Source organism: Porites lutea, chromosome 11 (assembly GCF_958299795.1).
Source record: "Porites lutea chromosome 11, jaPorLute2.1, whole genome shotgun sequence".
NCBI classification, from domain to species: Eukaryota; Metazoa; Cnidaria; class Anthozoa; order Scleractinia; family Poritidae; genus Porites; species Porites lutea.
Window position 1 is genome coordinate 20981054 of NC_133211.1, and position 13708 is coordinate 20994761.

Genomic DNA, 13708 nt, shown 5'->3' on the forward strand with positions numbered 1-13708 from the left:
TATCTGGGCGGGATTGACTCATGATTGTGAAACAAGGTAACAGTTATAATTTAAACTTTTCAACAACTCAACTACAGACACTACATGTAGTAACCCTGATCAGTATAACACTTTCTTAAAACCCCTGCATCAACTTTATTTAAATCAATTAAAATTACTTGAGGAATTATGACAACGATGATAAAGTCCATGAAGATCCTGAGTTATACATTTCATTGGGGGAGTGACGTTCACGTTAACCCATTATTTACTTGTAGTTGGAAAGCCTGAAAGCTTAAAAAGTATGCAGTTTATTACATAAATACATTGTGCGTCTACTGCACGTAAAATTATTTAAGCAATTGAAAGATTTTCCTCAAAAGGTTGCTGAAGTGAGCGAAAATTTTTAAGAACACGAAAGAAATACAAGAGTATAAATCTAACTGTACGATATTTATTTTATAAAATGTTATAAATTGCACTTGTACTGACTGTACTGGTCACGTGATTATTATCACTTTATCAAAGTATGCAGCCCGTGACGTTTGGTGCGTGAATAATGGACTTATAATGAACTGGTTTTAGATCTCCTTAAGTATTTTACTAATCTAGTTTTAGTTCATATTATCTATTGTCTTTCTTGTCTTTTTCTTCTTGTTCCTCTTTATCTCCGTAGAAAAGCAATGGGAACATTCCAATAAAACATCCCACAACAATTCCAAATGCTCTTCCCTACAATTTAAATAGAATTTAACTTGAGAGAGAGGCGTGCTAATCTAGGGCACTTTTTAAAAGGTACATGTATCTTTTCATTAAGTTAAGAAAGCTTTTTATTGAATCATTTACTCATTTTAGTCAGTGTGGACTTTTGCTGTGGGAAGTTTACAGTTTAAGATAGTTCAGTTTACTTTTTAAGATTTTGAATAGCATATAAAGCATCCTTAGAAGCCTGCAAAAAAGGCGCTATATAAATAAACTGGTTTTTTTAATATTATTGTTAATCCAAATCTGTAACGTGAAGGCAAAATACAGGAAATCCAATGAGAAAAGATTTTTTTGTCCCAATCTCATGAGGTATAACCAGACTTGTCCCTATAATGGTCAACCACTTACCATTTAATCTGGCCATGACAGAACAACAAAGCGACCAAACTGCCTAGTATGAAATTTCTAATTTGGGGGTGGGATGGTTAGATCTTTTTTTTGTGGGGGGGGGGGGGGGGGGGGGGGCAGGGGGGAGGTCGGGTAGGTCGTTTACGAAAACAAGCACAAAGGAAGGACTCTATAGATTTCAGACCTTTCAAGGTTCAAAACTCTGTGTACATGGACACATATGTACACCATGTGTCAAGTGCATGTTTGAATAAATACTGTGGCAGAATTAGTTCAGTTGGTAGAGCACTATCCTGCAGAGTGGGAGGTCACAGGTTCGACTCCAACACCCAGACAAAAAATAAAATAAAAATAAATACAGCATAACTAAGAAATGAAGGTACTGTACAGTACTCAGCGTTATTGTACAATGGCAGTCCTGTCTCCGCATGCAGGACACACAAAAACAGTTTCCTCAATAGGTACTTGAGTGCTAAATATATCGACACTTTAAAAATTAAGTTGATACTACTCTAGATTGTTATATGAAAGTAGATCATTGCAGTTATAGACACAACTTTTGCAGTTGTGAAAAGAGGGCCTTAAAAAAAATTCAGGCATGTATGGGATTCAAACCCTTGACCTCTGCGATACTGGTGCAGAAAAAAATTGTTACATAGTAATGTAACAAAATGTTACATAGTAATGTAAAATATAAGACTTGTGTAAAATAAGTAACTGTAGAAGCCTCACCAAATTCGTTACAAATCTTGTTCTTGGCATCTCCGCCTGGTTTGAACTGAGTTTAGGACTTTGAAATCCAAGTCTGTTGGTTGCAGCCTCAACATAATGGGCAAGGCTGTGAAATAAAAAGAAAGATAATCAGACACTGAAACACATATCTCAATATTATAAACTTTATATTCCATTTTACCATTATCAGGTACAATGAATGTATGGCTACATTGGCACCTTAACATAGCAACTGATTTTAAAAATAATTATAATCTGGAACAAGCCTGAAAGCAAATGTCTCACAACGCATCCACAATTTAACTTTTAAGGACTTTGCAATTTTGATAGAGCTCTTCACAATAGAGACCTTAAGATACACCATTTCCGTGGGAGGGTATTGGTAAATTAACCCTACCAATAGCCAATTAATATGGGTCAGATTACCTCTTAACAGGAGAAACAGCTAAGCTACCGGGTAGAAAAACGACATCATTATCAAATAAAATCTCAGAAATCATGTTTACTATCCATACCCCCCGAGAAAAATGGTGCATCTTAAGTTCCCTAATAACAAATGTAGTTAGCACAGAAGCCCTAATCCTAGCATACATCAACTGTACATCTGCCTGTCTGGAAAATCAGGCATATGACAGAAAACACAAAACTGTTCTAGGCAAGACTACTCCTTGATATCTTGGAATCATTTTTGAAATTGCTCCAAAGCTCTGAACTTCTACATGTGACGTTTGTTGCACTGTTCTGAAATTTTTTTACTGGTTTGCATCAAGTATTTTTAACAAATAAGATACACAAAAAAAGCATCCACTTTCACAACAGCATTCTCTTCAATATATCTACCCTTACGAGTATCAGAGATAACCTTAGTTGAACCATCATGTCATTCGGGTTGTCTATAATGTTTTAGAAAATAATTTTCAACTTAAATGAGCCTAAGAAGTTCCTGTAATTAATAAAGATATTATTATTTATATTATTATATTGTAGAATCTCAGAATTATTATTATTATTAGTTAAGGAAAAAATAATTCATTCAAAAAATATACTTGGGATCATGCAAACTACACTTAAAAATAATATCATAAAAGTACATGTAGTCACAGCCAAATCTTATCGCATACAAAAGAGAAATGGACCACACTGAAGTACACAAATGTATGCTATAAAACTGCCACAATTAAATATTTAAAACACTTTTGCAAACAAAAAAAGACGGAAACCTACATTTAAATAACTGAAGTTCAATTTACCCTATTCCAGAGACATCGGACACAATATTACCCAGGGCAGCAGCTTAAAACAAGACGCAAAACAAACAACTTATTAATAATCAGCTTTTAAAAAATTAAAACCTACATAAAATACATTCAACAGATTACAAAAAACCTGAGTAACCAAAGTATTACATGTAACTACTTTCTGATAGACCATAGTGTACTTGTTACACCAAGAATTAAAAATTCAAAATTGTGCCTTGGTGATGTGATTTCTAGACTGGTCTGTACAAGCCTTAAAGTTTTAGCCATGTAATCTAGGGCCAGAGAATATAATAATTATCGTTATAAAAAAGTATATTAGAGAAGAATGGATACATAGTCAATAAGGAATAGAAGGTAAAAAGAAAAAAGGTCTTCAGTGCTAACCTGCCATTGTTGAAATCCCAAGAGTCATTCCAATAGTGTAATCTATATATTCTCCCTGCAAAAATATAACTCAAGACAGTTGCAAGCCCTTTTAAAGCAGATACATGACAGTTTTCAAGGGCAGGTAATGGTGATATGTGGTTAAAAAAAGATCCAACAAGGAAATTTTTTGTAATAATTTTAAAACATGATGCCATTGGAAAAGTAAAGTGCTAGGATCTGACAAGAAAGCTTAGAGAATTTGGGAATGTACTAGAATTAAACAGAGATTAATGTGGAGATGCAGCGCATTTGAAGTTTCCACCAGAAACACATCCCATGAATTTCTGGCAGAAATGAACCCTGAATAAAGTATCACAGGTGGTTATACTGCAATGACCAAAAATTTTTAATTTTTTCTATACGAAAGACAAAATTAGTTGAACCTCTTGAAGCAACAACCTAAAATCCTAAGGCTATAAGTGGTTGCAGGGATTGCACACTTACAGGAGGCTGCATGGTTGTTTATGACAGCTAGCATCCAGCTACATATGTATATATATGTGATTTTATGCGACGATTGCAATTTTACCCAGAGAGATTAATATCATTACACAAATCTGCATTGTAATCAATAAGAAATCTTAAAAGTGATAATTATATATACAATAATTTGCTGCAAAATAAAGTGACCTCATGGGCATTGCTCATATACTCATCTGGAAATTTTCCAATATTTTTGGCACCAAGTCAGAAAACCTGCATACATCTACATGTATAGTGCTTTAACCAGGAAAACTTAATTTTAATTGGTGATGAAGGAAATGAGCAATATACACATTTTTTTTGATAATATTGTACGGTTTCTCCAAGCAATATTTATTACTCACTGCGATAATCATTATAGCATTATCCAAGAGTCCAAACCCAATAAATGGAACAGCACTGTGGAAAGCAACTGTCAGAATAAATTATAAAATATGGAAGATATTACAAAACATACACGTATTTAAAAAATATATCTCCATCCAAAAACCAACTACGGAGCCTGTAAATACAAGTTAAAGTACTTTACCTAGTCTCAATTGACTCACTGAAGGAGGTGCTGAGCTTTCATTTCCTATTTCATTTAAAAAAATCCATGTCAAACATTTTACCACATGACAAACCAGTTACTCATAAAATATATAATATAATTATATTGATACATGTAATTTTGTTCCTGGGATAATTATTAACATGCATACCTGACCACTTATTCAATTAACACCTACATGTATCCAATGGCTTGAAGGACTTGATGCACCAGTCGATGTCCAAAGTGTACCCAGCGTGCAAAGAAAGTCATGTCCAATAGCCCAGGGCCAGTGGATTTTGCTATTGGGGTAGTAATTTTTGTTCTTAAGTTGCCCAACGGGCAAGTGCTGTTTTTTGGGGAAATTCAAATTACAGAAGGATTGTAATCAATCCTTCTAATCAAAAAGGGTTTTGAGACTAGCTGAAATGACTTGTGGGCTAGTACATACTAGCTACAGCTTGCCCGAATGGCAGGCTGTAAAACTGACTTTCTTTGCACCCTGCTACCAGAATGCCAAAAACCAGTGTTTCTGATGTTCAGAAAGTTTACACTTTCCATGGGACGCATGCCCCCGAGCCCCCTACTTTATTGTGCACCAAAATTCTATCCCACCAAAATGCAAAATTTGCGTGCCATTATATTAACAAACCAATTAAAAACAACATGCCCGTCCTCACTAGGTGTACCATCCAATGCAGTAAATATTTTATGAGTTTGCCACTTTTTGAAGCTCTTAAAGTTTCTCTCACTTCTCGTTTTTTTGTTTTTACAACTTCAGCTTATACCAGACGTCTGTTCTCTGCTTATGGCCATTCAAAATGTGTAGCAGTCAGTCCTTTCTCCCTCTCTCAGACTTTCTGTCTTTTTTTTTTGTTTTCTTTCGGGGGGGGGGGGGGGGGGGTGAAGAAGGCTATCTCAATATTAATTTGGGATACAAGAAGGACCATCCCCCGGTAGAAAAAATGAATGATCCCTAACCAAAAATTTGTGTTAAATTATTTACAAGTTGCATTAATTTTCTGACATTCTTGATACCATCTTATCAGGGTCGAGATCTACTAGTGACAGTAAAACTGTGAAGAATCCTCGAAGTGGCCAGGTTACTTGGCTTGGCACCCCTTTGTACGTTTAGGGAAAGTACCATGAACAAAGTATCCACTTTGGATTATATGTTTCAATTGTTCCAGTGTCTCAACAAGCCGAATGTCATGTTATTATCCTTTATTTTGGAATTTTACCCTCCCTTTCGCATTTATTTCCTTCAATAAGGTGACAGGAAAAAATGGCTGGCTACACGGGCTGGCTTTGCCTGAATTTCAGATATCCCTTTAAGTCACCTACGAGCATGTGACTCGAATGTCTGAAATTCAGGCTAGCATTGGCTAGCCACCATGGATTGACACATGACAGACATTACAGCTGTAGAAGGCTCCACGTCTGGGGCATAATTTGACACCACCAGTAATCAGCTCCTAACACCACCAAAAGTACTCAGACGGTAGGTACTTACAGTATTTTTTTGTACATTTATTTTCGAACATAAATTCTTAGTGGGGGTGTGCTGCCCGGTTCTCCAAATCCTGACCCTGTTTCAGACCAAACAATGTAATTTTCCACACCCGTTTTCAGACCAGACCTCTAAAATCCATAGATTACCTGTTCTCGGACCTGTCCTTTAGGCAGAAATTATGTTATCATTACTTAGATTAGAGCACAAACAAAAAAATTCTTCAAATCCATTTCGAAGTCCCATATTTCTCTTTCTTTCTTTTATACTCATTTGGAACGGAAACAATTAATTTTTCATATATATATTCCCGTAGTTCCCTCAAAACCCACCCATTCTTTTCTTATCGTTTGGTTATCAATACTTTCATTTACCCGATTAAAGGCAAAGATAAAATTCAAAATTTAAATCAAAACAAAATCTAATTTGAATCACTAAACTCAGCTGACATTTAAGCTCATGACGAATGATATGCGAGCCTAACAGGTATAGACAGTGTTTTATGCAGATTTTTTTAAAAATGATAAACGCGTTCGTGTGAGAAATCTCTTCAGACAGAGGTACATTTAGACATTAAAAAACAAAGATTTAGGTCCACTTACTGGAGTTTTCCTCTGCTTGATTATATGGTGTGACTCGAAGGGCTTCTCGAAGCAGTTCGCGTTCATTTTCGTGTAAACTCGCAACAAACACCTCGGCACTTTGCGGTGTCGTAAACACGCTTATTCCTCCTCCCTTTCCTCTGTATATCTGCCTGACTGGTATTCTTATCACCGTTCCTCGATTTAGACAACGAGATCTGAGTACTGTGCTACAAAAATGGCATATTGAGACGCGAAAGCAACGATACATCTCCAGAGCTTACGCCGCTTCATTCATCGGTTTCTACGTTATGTATGCTCTATTGTAATGTATCGTTATGGCTGATAGCTAAGGAAATGCCGGTAATCTACCCAACCTCGTCCCCAGGGTTTTAAGCCCTGGGGAAGAGGTTGGTAATCTACCCATTCGAGAAAATTTGGTAATCATGTGACCGTACACCGAGCGAGCGAGCGACCGATCGTCCGTCCGCTCCACAGGCATACCAATGTAAAATAACTCAATCAACAGATATGGGAAGCCAAATGCAACTCAAGGTTTTCAGATTTGGAAGGAAATCACATGGCCGCCCGGACTCTTAGAAAGAAAAAATGCTTTTTCGGCATTATTTTTATGTTTACACTAACTTGGATAACAGAGGAAGAGCTAGAGCGAGTTATTGAAAACAACGAGACGAATTTCGTAGGAAAAAAAACATGGAAATTCAAAGCGGCGGTGAGAAAATGAGAAATCGCTAGCGGCCAGCAAGGTGAAAATGAGCGGCAGTGAAAAATAAAAGCGAACATGAACACAGGAAACAAAATATTGGGTAAGCACATGCAACAATTCCTCTATAAAAATAATGTGTAACTAGGAAGTTTGAAGTTTTAGTCGTGCAAAACAACGGCAAGGGAAAGACAAAAAAGCGTGCTGCACGTGCAAATTTGTTTTTTTGCTAATTAGATCTATTAGTCTTGACTGAGCCATTTTCATTGTCGTCCCCGTTTAGCATTACACGATTTAATTTTTTTTGTTTACACGTATTATTAACCAGAGCTCCGCTTTTAGCCCTGGCTAAATCTATATATTAAATTCAGATAGTGGAGAGCGGTGCGAGGTAAAGAAAGCGATGAAAAGTAGAGGGGGACGCGCTCCTTTTTACTTCGCACCGCTCCCCACTACAGTATCTGAACGCCTGGAACAGGCTACGATACGATACCATAATCGAGCACAGCGTTAAACTCGATACCAATTAACGAAACTATGAAAATGAAGTTTAACAGCCCTTCAGAGACTCTGATCACGGCAGAAGTGCAGATGTGCATTTGCTTATGTTAAAAATACAATTAGTTTAAAAAAAGAGAAAGATAGAGAAAAAAAGCGCCAGCGTTTCTAAAGATGGCCCATGACGGCTTTTTTGAAAGCCCCTACTGACACCCTACTTTTCAAAGACACTATTTGGTAAGGAGTTCCAGTTTCTGATTGTACGTACAATAAAACTGTGTTGGTATTTGTTTGTTTTAGCGCCAACTTGAATGAATTTCTTAGGATAGAATTGCCTAGTCCCTGTCGCCTTTAAAATAATATAAAGGGTGGAAATTGTATACTGACTGATAGACCAGAAACTACTTTAAACATCATTGTGAGTTGTGCCACTTTCCTTCTTTTCTCGAGTGTTGGCTATTTCAGATCATTCAGAATTTTCGTGACAGTTCCAGGAGTGGTGTAGCCTACGTGGCAGGCGTTTGAAAACTCCCTTTCCCTTCCCTTTCAAACGCCTGCCACGCAGGCTAGGAGTGGTGCTATATTCATTTTTAACAAAACGAACCGCTCGTCTCTGCACACTGTATTGGTATTGATTTCGAGCATGAGACTCTTAGGATGGTGTAGTCTTCTTTGCATGATGACATTTGCCACGTGTCCCCCCAGTGTCAAGTGCGTTTAGGTCTTGCTGTGGTGACTTTGCATCATTACAAACTTTGATTACACCTTACAAAACCGCGTCGTCCGCGCAAAGGCCAATTTGCGCCTTTGTGTTTTCGCCGATATCGTTTATGTACAAAAGGAACATAAGTGGACCCAGCACCGTCCCCTGGGACAGACCTGACCTCGGGAATTGCCGATGATGATAAACCATCAACAAGCACTCTTTGATGTCGGGTGGTTAGCCAATGTTCGAGCCGTATGTCTTGAGATTACCACGAATTCCGTAGAAATTCAGTTTATTCAACAATCGTCGGTGGGGCAACGTGTCGAATGCCTTTGAGAAGTCGAGTAACAACAAATCACTTAAAATTGTTGGCCAAGGTCAAGGCCACGTGCTACTGAGTCAATAACTGTAATCAGTTGCGTTTCACAATAGTGGTGTTGTCTGAAGCCATGTTGAAAACGTACCAGGATAGAAATTGAACTAAGATGATTTATGATGTGCCGCCGATAATGTCTATAAATTACAATAAAACCACAAGAAAATAAGAATGATATTATCCAAAATATAGATATGGTTCACTGGGTAATGGCAGGTCCAAATTTTGCTTGTTTCTGTGATTCTAAATAACCTTTAATCTATGTGGATGCTTTCTTGCCCATTTTATAAAGAAATTCCTACTGTCAAACGTCCCATACATTAAAGCACACGCCCAAAATGTCAAGATTTGAAGGACTTCCAAGTTTCAGCTTCTGCGTGTTAACTACGAAAACTGAATTTGCTATTTTGGATGGGTACAAGAGGTTTTTTTTCTTGGGTGCAGCGGGATGCTTTGGTGTCGGCCTTGGGGTGACTCATCTTTGGCCTAAGTCTCTGGTACCCAGGGTAATTATAAGCAGATCAGCAACTATCAACCAGCAAGGGTAATTCAGGTAAGAGAGAAATAAAATTTATTTCTCTATTACCTGAATATATTGGAGAGTACTGAAACATTGAGGGAAGCCACTTGTTTTGGTTCTTCTTGTTACCTGTAATGGCCAAGTCACTTAACTTCACTAAATCTCCATTCCAATGTGTTTAATCACTTTCCACCACCTTCATTCAAAATGACCTGATTGGGATCAGATATAATTTGAAAACTGAAGGTAAAACAGAACCTGGTTCTAAATTGATTTACTTTTTACACAGGGTTCATACTTTTTTGAACTCTTCAAATTCCACGAGTTTCCATGACTTTTCCCAAGGCCATTTTAAGTTTTTCATAACTTCCCGGTTTTCCATGACCTGCATGAACCCTGTTACAGAACAAAGTCTCTTTTAAAAATTTATGACAATCACACAGTTTTAGGGTAATAATTGGAGCTGACAGCAGTTTAACTAAGACCACTCTATTTTCAAAACGAACCTCACTCAACTAATAATTCTCACTACAAAACAGAAGTTCACCTAATCAAGTATTTGTATAATTCAATTTATTTATCAAATAAATAATAATTATTACTATGACCAAGATAACGTAATCATTCCTTTTAAAACAAGAATACATCATAACAAATTTAAAGAAAGTCACAACTAGTACAAAGGGAAAAGGGAATTCTTTCAGATCAAAAAACTCCCGCATAATACAAACAATAGCAGATGATGAATTTTCAGCTTGGTACATGTACATGTAGTTCATAGCCCACATGTTGTGTTGCTATGTATACATCATTTCAGCCATGGCTGACATAGGCTTAGGAAAATAGAGCAACTGATCAAAATATGATGCTAATTCTTCTGGTGTGGTGTCGTCAAAGTTCATCCTTTGAATATTTGCACCCTGCAATCTACTGTGTTGTCTTCCGCAACCAACAGCAATTTGTGCTGAATGAGGTCTTTGTTCAGCTTTGTTTTCTTCGCTTTCACTACATTTACTTCTACATTTAGCTGCAACAGACTTATTACATTCTAGTTCACTATCGCTGAGCGAGTCTCTTTCACTGTATTCTGAAGTTTCATCAGTTTGTAATTCAAGACTCATTTTACGTCTCCTCCGCCTGAAGCCATGGATGTGTTGACTTTTGCAGACAGATGATGATGCTTGTTGATTCTTATAGATAAATGTTGGTTGTCGAAGAATCCTTCTCACACTTTGTCTGCTTCCATTGTCTTTACTCACTGAATTTCTAAGAGCCACCAGTCTTGCCCTCCTATGAAGTCTTTTCCTGTAAAAATAGAAGAACATTACCGGGAAAAAGGTAAAGATGGACCTCTGTTATTAGCATAGAAAGTGGGAAAAATGGTATTGATATGGAGCAAAAAACTAAAAAGAGAAAAACTATGGTAACTAAGGTCTAGTCAAATCCCTGGGTTGCCAAAGGTCAACAGTAATAATGTAGTTTCATTTCCAAAGGATTTATAATAGATACTTAGATGGAATGTAAGATGTACTAGGATGCAATAGTTAACATACTTAACTTATTTCCCTCTGATCTAAAAATGGCAAAATTTATCTTGTTCAAAAAAAAAAAATTATATCTCAGCCAGTGTTTACAGCAGCATGGAAAGCTGATATATACCTCTTTTGAAAGGGCAGGAAATGTTCTTTCAAGAAAAAATATTTTAGTTTATAGTGACCCATAATATGTCACAAACAAAATAACAAACATTTGTTTTATTAAAATCATGCAATCCTTTTGATTAAAGAAGTGATTTTTGCAAAGTGATGCTGGGACAAAGATTAAAATTTGATGTCTTAGCAAAATAGTCTGCTTATGTGCCATAGATCGTGAGAAACACAGAATTTACTCCCTTTTTTTACAACGCCAACAGGTTATGCTTATTAGTTAAATACTCATTTGCACACTATAATTCAACACTTAGTGGGACTTATTATTACAGAGCGATGTGACAAAAACTGTAATTTTAGCATAGTAAGTTAAAAGGTTCGCTTACAAATTTCAAACTCTGCGCTCAGGAACATCAACTTACAGATAGATTTTAGGAAAAGAAGCAGGCTTTTTAGGATGAAAAGCCAAACTAAGAGGCATTTCATCGCATTGGAAAAACTCAAGGCTGGCAACACTCTTGTGAGAAGTGAGACACTAAGTTTTTCACTGATCATTTACCTCAGTTTTTCTTGGTCATTTGGTATCTGATAATTCAAGTGGTGTCCTATTGTAAGACATGTTTACTGCCATAATTCATCGTCAAAAGCATTTCTTGATTGCTAAAACCACAGTAAATTTTTTTCCCGCATTGTCGGCCATTTTATCGCCATTTTCAAAAAAATTGTTGAGACAAGCTTATCCACGGTCAAGGGCTAAAACTAGCCACGTAAGTGGCTCATAGAGTCCACTTCTTATATTTATAGGTCCCAGGGGGAAAGTACTTCTAGCTGGAAAGATCGTTTCAGAAAGACACTTTTTTCTGGAATCCTGAATAGTACAATTTTAAAGGAAACTGAAACACACTGACCTTTCCATCAGAAAGTATGTATGAAGACAATAACAATAAAAAATATTTGGACTCTCACAGTGAATTTGTCTCTGTAGAGGAAGTTCCTTGGGGCACTGAGGGGTAATTTTGAAAGGAAATCGAAGACCCTGAAACATACTGTTAGTAAAATCCCCAAGGAAGTGAAAAAAAGAATCATCAAAATAATATTATTTGAATTAACCTTTGGATTAAATCTCTCATCCAGCTTAAAATAAATTAAATATTCGAACAACACTTCTTTGCTTGAAGTATGATGAGTCAGCAAAAATTCATCTAATTTGAACATTTCTCCATGTACTTATACATCACTAAAATAAATTAGCCCATTAAAAAATAAAACTAAAAAAAAAAAGAGATGACTGTTATGAGTATGTGCCATAGGCAAAAATTTGCACTGGAGTTAACAGGCTGCCCAAATAAAAAAGGAAGTACATGCAGTGGATACGGTTTTCCTTAATAAAGGCAATTTACTGTCTTAAGGTCAATGAATATTGCACAAGATGTACAAACTACGTAGCAAGCTAATACATAGTATGCAGTTCAAATTCAGCCCAAAAATCCAAAAACTCTGTTAAACTCTATTCACCTCAATCATGCGCGCATGCATATATGTGTGATAGAGAAAAACCGTATAATATGACGAAATGAAGTCGTTCTGTCCAATAAATGCTGCTAGAATAACAAACGATGTATCCAAAAGTATGAAATTCATTTGCTTTACATTGGGTCATCGAAAATATGACCAAAAAACGTTTGATAAATTTGTCGTAAACAAAACTCGTTTCAGAAATAGTATCCACAGCCTCCAAGATAATATCGGAACAAAATAAGAACAATGATCACTACTTACGGTCTGTTATCAACTCTGAGCTTTTTAAAAATTGACTGAAGTTCTTTTTCCGGCCCTTTAAGTGTCTGGCGAGAGATATGGAGGCGACTTTCACAATCATCTTTCGGAGAGTCGCCATTATCCTCGTCAGCCATGTTGTGTTTTGTTGGCAAGCGGCAAGCACGTTTCTATTTATGACGTCATCGACTTAAAATAAACTCGGCGAGGGGAGAGTGGGTGGGAAATCTGTGCTACTGGTTTCCAGGGCTCTGCACTGTCGACAGGGCTGAACTAAAAATTTATGTTCCCGGAAAATAAATACACAGAAAAATACTGTAAGCACCCACCATTTAAGTACCTTTGGTGGTGTTAGGAGCTGATTACTGGTGGTGTCAAATTATGCTCCGGACGTGGAGCCTTCTACCAGCTGTAATGTCTGTCATGTCTCGATCCATGGCGGCTAGCCAACGCTAACCTGAATTTCAGACATTCGAGCCACATGCTCGTTGGCGACTTGAAGGAATATCTGAAAGTCAGGCTAAGCTAGCGCGCTTAGCCAGCCATTTTTTCCTGTCACCTTATTATAGGAAATTAACGCTCCAAGGAAATTAAAGCGAAAGAGGGGCTAAAATTTCAAAAGGAAATTAACGCGACATTCGGCTTGTTGAGACCACAGGAACATTTTAAACGTATAATTCAAAGTGGATACTTTGTTCGTGGTACTTTCCCTAAATGAATCAAGCCAAGTAACCTAGCCACTTTGAGGATTCTTCACAGTTTTACTGTTACTGGTGGATCTCGACCCTGATAAGATGGTACAAGAGAGAATGAGTGTCAGAAAATTAATGCAACTTGTAAATTAACA

At 36.8% G+C, this 13708-nt stretch overlaps 2 protein-coding genes across 2 annotated transcripts; both read right to left on the reverse strand.

Annotated features, from left to right (window-relative positions):
* Positions 1-24: 24 nt before the first annotated feature.
* Positions 25-6914, reverse strand: LOC140952712 (transmembrane protein 65-like). Its single transcript, XM_073402152.1, has 7 exons — positions 6634-6914; positions 4522-4566; positions 4337-4404; positions 3468-3522; positions 3075-3117; positions 1825-1930; positions 25-711 (listed from the first exon to the last, which is right to left on the reverse strand). Exons 1-7 carry the CDS (start codon positions 6881-6883, stop codon positions 604-606), a joined length of 675 nt encoding a protein of 224 aa, XP_073258253.1. The 5' UTR covers positions 6884-6914; the 3' UTR covers positions 25-603.
* Positions 6915-9992: 3078 nt separating this feature from the next.
* LOC140952351 (uncharacterized) lies at positions 9993-13023 on the reverse strand. Its single transcript, XM_073401772.1, has 2 exons — positions 12865-13023; positions 9993-10741 (listed from the first exon to the last, which is right to left on the reverse strand). The coding sequence occupies exons 1-2, from the start codon at positions 12996-12998 to the stop codon at positions 10234-10236; spliced, it is 642 nt and encodes a 213-aa protein (XP_073257873.1). The 5' UTR covers positions 12999-13023; the 3' UTR covers positions 9993-10233.
* Between the last annotated feature and the right edge of the window lie 685 nt (positions 13024-13708).